This window comes from Octopus bimaculoides, chromosome 3 (assembly GCF_001194135.2).
Source record: "Octopus bimaculoides isolate UCB-OBI-ISO-001 chromosome 3, ASM119413v2, whole genome shotgun sequence".
Lineage (NCBI taxonomy): Eukaryota > Metazoa > Mollusca > Cephalopoda > Octopoda > Octopodidae > Octopus > Octopus bimaculoides.
The window spans coordinates 122,353,723-122,361,333 of record NC_068983.1 but is presented as its reverse complement, the minus strand read 5'-3'; the positions used below and the strand labels follow the sequence as shown (position 1 = coordinate 122,361,333).

The window sequence follows — 7,611 nt, the reverse complement described above, 5'->3', positions numbered from 1 at the left end:
CAATGTCATAAATAACGTTAACGCCAAATTGTAACAAAATTGGTCGCCGGATAATAACGATGAAGCCAAACGGTAACAGTTCAGTACGAAGTCCCGAGAAGGGCTTTAATGCGTTCTAGACCTGTAGTAGCCCTGAAAAGGACTGTAATGCGTTCTCAGATGGTGTAGCGACCGTATTTAAAGTGGCCCTGAAAAGGGCCTTTTTTTCGTTTACACCGAAAGCAACGGAACTGTTACTGTGAAATGTAAAACTCTGTGAAAACAGATGACAAACCTAGGTTGAAGAAAGGAAAAGAAACATGGTTGAGGAAAACCATCAAAAACTAGCTCGTCTTTCAAACCATCTAACTTTCTTATGTAGATGTAGAGATTCCTTAGAAATGAGAACCCAGGTTCGAAATTTCCCCAAGACACCTGAAGAAGGCTGGAGGGTATATCAGCCGAAACATTGTGTTAACAACAAACAAGATAAGGACAAGTATCCGTCTAATGTAAATGATATAAATATTGTACAAAATTCCTCATTTCTTAAATATAGAACTGTATTATCTAATCGGTACGGAGCCGACATTAGACTTCAATGAAGACATACAGAGAAACTCCACCAAAGACTAGCTCGTCTTTCAAACCATCTAACTTTCTTATGTAGATGTAGAATACCTTAGAAATGAGAACCCAGGTTCGAAATTTCCCCAAGACACCTGAAGAAGGCTGGAGGATATATCAGCCGAAACGTCGTGTTAACGACAAACAAGATGACAAATATCCGTCAAATGTAAATAATGTAAATAATGTAAATAATGTACAAAATTCCTCATTTCTTGTTTATATTTAGCAAAAGTTAAGTGAACGGTCAAATGTAACATTTAGTGATGAACTAGCTGAGCGGATAGAGTATTGAACAGTAGGTTAACAAAGTTTATTCTGATTTCATTCAAGTTTTCGTGTTTATGTTAGCCTACCCAGAAACCTATTACTGTGCAAACACCAATTACCTTGCACCACACAAACGTATGTACCTGAAACAACAAACTTAAATCGCTTCTTGACAGTACTTACCCCGATCCTGTTATCATTTTAACATAATAATGATGATTAGATGTTCTAGGTACAAATCTGATGCAGCTCGTTGTTACCATTTCTATTTCTTTCATGGCTGCTTTGATTATGGTCTGTTCGTAAGTGCCTGCATCAAAATAGACAGTTACAATTAGTAATGTGGTCACAAAAGTATGTAGCTTTTAGATAAACAAAAGTTTCTTAACTTAGAAATAAATTGACTGGCTATACGAGCGCTCTAACGCATGCATAATTATACTGTTATTCCCTCACAGGCGCACCCGATCTCATCTTCTCAAACCGCTCACCCTTTCAAACCGCTCACCTAACTATACACCCTTTCAAACTGCTCACCTAACTATACACACATACACCAACATCCCATAGCCCCACTGACAATTGGATCTGCACACACCTCTTTTCTCACCGTCTTAACTCACTCCATTGAATAGCATTCTCACCTGGTTTCTAATCCTTCACCTGTATTTTTTCTGCCGACTTTCTCTTTCCTACTCCTTCTGTCCATCTCTCTTTCTCTCTTTCAATAAAGGTCTAACATCCATTAAAGTGAAATTTTGTGAAACTCTGTTCTTCCTGTGTTTTCCTTTTTTCTCTTTAGTGTTTATTACACATACACACATACAAGTTGTTTATAATGGACAATAGAAAAGCAATATACGTAGGGTGTAGAGTATAATTGTGGAGGCGCAATGGCCCAGTGGTTAGGGCAGCGGACTCACGGTCATAGGATTGTGGTTTCGATTCCCAGACCGGGCGTTGTGAGTGTTTATTGAGCGAAAACACCTAAAGCTCCACGAGGCTCCGGCAGGGGATTGTGGCGAACCCTGCTGTACTCTTCCACCACAACTTTCTCTCACTCTTACTTCCTGTTTCTGTTGTGCCTGTAATTCAAAGGGTCAGCTTTGTCACACTGTGTCACGCTGAATATCCCTGAGAACTACATTAAGGGTACACGTGTCTGTGGAGTGCTCAGCCACTTGCATGTTAATTGCACGAGCAGGCTGTTCCGTTGAGCGGATCAACTGGAACCCTCGATGTCGTAAGCGACGGAGTGCCATTCGGCTGAGGTCTTGTGCCATTGTTCGAAATTTCCCTGTTCTTCAATCACTTGTCAAATACTGACCAGAAAAACAATCAAATGTCCAACATGCCTAAACCTCACCGTTTCATTGATTAAACTGGAAGGGTAATCATTCATAACTAAAAATAGATTTAGTAGCTGTTGTGAGGGAAGGCCACTAATTTTAAGTTGTTGATGCGCGGTTTAGATAATGATGAAGAAGATATAATGACAAGTTGAGAACAAGGAAATATCTTCAACATTGTTTTTAATAACACTAAGTAATATATGTGTGTGTGTGTGTGTGTGTGTGTGTGTGTACAATTTATTGTGTATTTCCATAAATGTGTGGCAGGTAAAAGTGGAAATTTCCAGTGAGTTAAGAATTTACTTGGAAACACACAGTCTTCGGCTTCAATAAGAGAAATGCCTCAATTGAACCAAATTCCGGGGCTTATGAAGCTTTCTTCAAATTTCTTTTGCTTGCTAATGCCTATCAAAACTGGCATCAAAAGTAATTGGTTGGAAAAATGTCAGATGGCATTATATGAAGTTCAAAGATCTAGCGCAGGTAGCACGGATCAACATTACCAAATATGATAATGCTAATTGCAAGCATATTTAACGTAAACCTCAATGTTCAAACTTCAAATCCAAGGAAGCTATCTGTATGTGCACGTGCCTTTATATCTGTGCTTGTCCCTCACCACTGCTTGACAACAAGTGTTGATGTGTTTACATACCCGTAACTTAGCGATTCGGCACAAGTAATCGATAGAATAAGTACTAGGCTTTAAAAATAGAATACTGGGGTTGCTTCGTTCGACTTCAAGGCGGTGCCCCAATATGGCTGCAATCTAAAAACTAAAACAAGTAAAAGATAAATATAGCCAACGCATGATGCTTTGAGTTTCCCATTTCCGTGTGGCAGCGGTGTTTCTGGAATGCAAGGAGCTGCTTGCTCAATAAAAAAAAACTTCTGTGAATAGCTGCACGAAATGCATCTTGGGCAACTTGTTGAAGTTGATGCGTGGGTACCACTTTTGCTAGTACGCTGAAACCTTTTGTGCTGCAGCCTAATCTTGCGACATAATAAGGAGTGGTCTATGTTGCAGTCAGCCCTGTAGTAGACCTTATGTGGAGGAGATTTGTGATGGCAATATGTCTGACTAGGCCGAGATCTAGTTAATGCTAATGTCCAGAGCATGGGTGTCTCCAGGGTATTTTGTGTCGGATTTTGTCTGGAAGTAAGAGCTTGTAATGCACAACCTTTTTTTTTTTCTTTTGTTGCTTGGTGTAGTTTTCCGATCGGCTGTTTGGATAGATCCTAATCTCTGTGCACCCAATGGGGAAGTAGTTCGTGATAGAGTGCGCAAATGCTTATGTGATAGGATGCAAGACTGGGCGACGTTTCAGAGGACGAGCGATTTGCCCATGTGGCGAATAATCTCCATATCACCAGCAAATCCAAAGGAAAGACAGAATCGTTACGGTTTGGTACCAGTGCTAAAAGCACCAGCATGTAGGTAACATCAAAATAACTTAGGAGATCCGACTCCTGATTTATCCTCGGGGATCACAATTGCGAGCAATAGGAAAGTTGTTGATTCTCATGAGTTCGTCCGCTCTTTGACGGGTTTTGAATTTCATTAAGTAGGAGATAAAAAAAATTACCTTCGCACACGAAAGGCTTGGTGGGATTCGGAGCTTGCAAGTCAATGGCCATGCAACAAGATGCACTAGGTTACACATTACCATGAGTTGAAAGTGAACATCTTTCAAATATGGATATATTTTAATCTATTATTATTATTACTATTTATTATATTGCTCTACTATCCTTCATACTGTACATATGATGCCAATTCTAAACGTCTCCGACAATTATACAGGGACTACACAAAGTAAATCGCATTTGAGCAATACAATACAGCAACAATAATTATTTGAGAATTGCAAACCAAACTTATTAAGGACACTGAAAAAAATCATAGAAATGTTACTGATTCGTTTCTCATATAAGAATTCCTTTCAGAATGTGGTAACGGGAAATCATAATAGGAATTTATACTTACTGAAATGTGAAGAAATTTCGTATGGGACAACTCCATTGGGCCATAACCGTCTTCTATCTCCCACAGCATTTCTGTCCTATAGGAGAAACATTACTTGTAGATAATTCACAGATAGATTAATCAAGCATGAAAACATGCATTCAAATACAACATACATCTTGGCTCCCCTTGAATGTCTGGTATGAGGCATTCGGACATGCATGTGTGCGTGTGTGAGAACGGGTTCCTGGAATCAGTAGGCATTGTATGCAAACTAAGAACGAAAATCCGGAAAATACAGACATTGCAATGAATATCGGAAATATATCTTGGTCAAACAAAAATAGCTACACAGAAAGAGTATGAAACTAAAAAAAAATTGATTAAACAATTGCAGAAAATGGCTGCTAAAATTGACCAAGCTATAATAATCCGAGACATACTAATGTGAACCAATAAAGAAATTACTAACTCAATTAGGCTAGGTCGTTTTGGTGTAAAAGTTAGCAAAGTCGTCTAGATGACTGCAGATGCCTGACTCGATTCCCGTCGGTAGTTCTATACCATTTTTTCTATCTTTGATTCGTGGTTATAGAGTTTAATTTCATGTTGATCATCGAAAACATTAGCCATTTATTTTAAAATCTATATCTGCATTCCATCGTTTTCCATATGTACCTAATAGAACCAACCATTTTTTAATTGGCCAGCAAAATACTGTGTTAAATCAAACGTTCAGAAATATTTTAGTAACTTATTTGCTTCATTCGTTAAATTGCAACAAAAGCAGCAGCCTAATATTTGAAGTAGAAACCATTGTGTTGTACCATCTGAAGCCACATTTTATGCCCTTCTTTGACCCTATGCTGATGCCAGTTCTTGTCCTTTGAGACGAAGAACTTCTTCACTGAAGCCTTCACCTTCTCTTGGTTGATAAAATGTCACGGGCGCAGGAAGTGACTCATGGATCCGATCAAATAAAATATTGCAAAACTTTTGACTCAACACAATGGTCTGTTACTTCATTTTTGTTTTGTTCTTTCACCACCTCCCAATGTCTAAAACATAAAAGACTGTCCTGCACAACTACATTTAAATTGTGATTGATTATTCAAAATAAAAGCATGGGAATAGAGATTCCGAAAGAGATTTTGGCCTGGAACTAACAGAAAAATGGATCTGTTGTTAGCGCAATCAAGAAGAAAAATTGAAAATCATTAAAAGTGGTAAACATGCAAATAGCAAGTTCTCGAAAATAAATTATATATGAATAGGTTGTGAATCAGAGAAGGCGGAGACTATCCTTTTCTACAATTATGATAATTTTTTAAGCAAAGAGAATTACATATGATAATAGTTTAGAAGATTTTACGGGTCATACATCTTGGTGTTATCGGTTCATGAAACAAGTTATGAGAACCAGAATGGAAACTGCTCAAAGAATGTCCGAAGTGCTTGAGATGAAAATCTTTACTTTTCACAAGTGTATTCTACAGTTAAGAGAAGTTTTATTTGAATTGTCTCAAATAACGAACACGCAAGAAACTCCGTTAACATTTGATGCTCCAAGGAATATGAGTTATCTTTTTGGGAGCATCAAATGTTAATTTTCATTAAACATAACTAGTCCGGGAACTTTTTGATACGACCTCGAAGGACAACTGATATAAAAGGTACTGAAACTATTGATGTGAAGACTACTGGACACAAAAAAATTGCATTATATAGCAGAAAGAAGACATGGACATGGTGGGTAAGGGTATGATATCGGCATACGACCCTAATAATACCAGGGAAGGAATAATGGAGGGGGGGGGGGCTCAAAATGTAAATATTTAAATCATGATAACCAGGTGGAGTTTAGAAATAACATCAGAAAGCTCTTTCATATTTATAGACAGTAGATGTACTATGTTTTTTTTTTTTTACTATATATTATTTCCGAAGAGTTTATTGGATATCAAGCGACTAACTCTGAATCGCATGCAGTGCATAATGTCGGTGCTGTTGGCGTCCTAATAGCGCCTTCATATCACTTTGTGGTGCCTCTGTCAAGAGATAGACAGTGTCCAAGCTAAGCTGTGTGCTAATATTTCATTTGTAGTCTATTTCCATTATCATGCACACCGACTAAACCTGGTAGTAGCTGACTGTAAAAAACGTAAAAGCTGTGGGAGAATGCTTCACCATATTGCAGCAAGTATACCTGATCATGACTCCAACCACTGTGTCGCAGTACTTTATGTCATTATAGGAAAAAAAGAGGGACAGCTAGCAAGAGTAAAAGTTTATCCCGTATACGTTCGACCTATCAACATGCATCATGTTTATGCTATACCTTGTACACTTCCATTTATTCTGGACACTATCGTATTTCAACGACGTTACTAAGTTATCGGCGGGATAAACTTCTTTCGCATTTGTCAGTAGTCGTTTGTGTTCTTTTCGTCATCTTTGAATAAGTTCTTCTAAGAGAACGCTAGTAAACGAATTTATATGCAGTTGCATTTGGGATCTTGATGTCGAATAAAATAGTTGGATGATAAAAGTACGAGGTATCAAGCAACGATCCACGGAACATATTAGGGAGAACTAGATGTTTTTTTTTTTTTTTGTATAAGACAAAATGGCGAGTCAAATTTCTACATCCTTTAAAGGAGTCAATTGTTAGAAATCGTTTGTCAAGTAGTAGTTTTCCTTTCAGTATTCTTGTTTTAGATCTAATTTATTCGGAGTTCCAATGTCTTAATTACCAAAGTGAACAGTTTCTCAACATTGATGATCATGTTAGAGACATATCGAATGAACTTGGTATCCCACTCGCTGGTACTTGAATTTTTACTTCCTTATACAAAGACTCATAAAAACTTTGCCCGTCCTCATTGTTTTCTGGTTGAAACTTGCCCATGCTGTTACAAAACGCTGGCGCTGCCAATATGCACAAGATCAAAACTTATGAAAGAACATAAAATCCAGGCATGGCTGTGTAGTTAAGAAGCTCACTTTTCAACCCGGTCGTTTCAAATTCAACTCCATTTCGTAGTATCCTGGTAGACGGAAACGGAAAAAATCCGTCGAATAAATATGTGTATGTATGTGTGTTTGTGTTGTGTTTGTCTCACCACTGATTGACAACCTGTACTGGTTTGTTTATGTCCCCTTAACCAGCGGTTCAACAATAGCGACCGACAGAATAAATACCAGAACAAGTGCTGGAGTTTATTTTTTCCACTGAACTCTTCAAGGTGATATCCTAGTTTGGCTGCAGCCCAATAACTGAATCAAGTAAAAGATGAAAAATATATTCATTCACACTTCAAAAAGTAGGATGACAAAATCATAGACTGAAAACGTGTAGTATGATGCTCTCTCTCTCTCTCTCTCTCTCTCTCTCTCTCTCTCTCTCTCTTTCTCTCT

At 38.0% G+C, this 7,611-nt stretch overlaps 1 protein-coding gene across 1 annotated transcript in view; it reads right to left on the bottom strand.

Moving 5' to 3' along the window:
* The window catches only part of LOC106879956 (zinc metalloproteinase nas-15), a 36,072-nt gene that overhangs the window by 16,424 nt on the left and 12,037 nt on the right, over positions 1-7,611 (bottom strand). Inside the window, exons 5-6 of the mRNA XM_014929716.2 lie at positions 4,216-4,291; positions 1,060-1,186 (exon numbers count right to left, since the gene is read on the bottom strand). Coding sequence (XP_014785202.1) covers positions 1,060-1,186; positions 4,216-4,291 — 203 coding nt within the window. The remainder of the gene's footprint in view (positions 1-1,059; positions 1,187-4,215; positions 4,292-7,611) is intronic.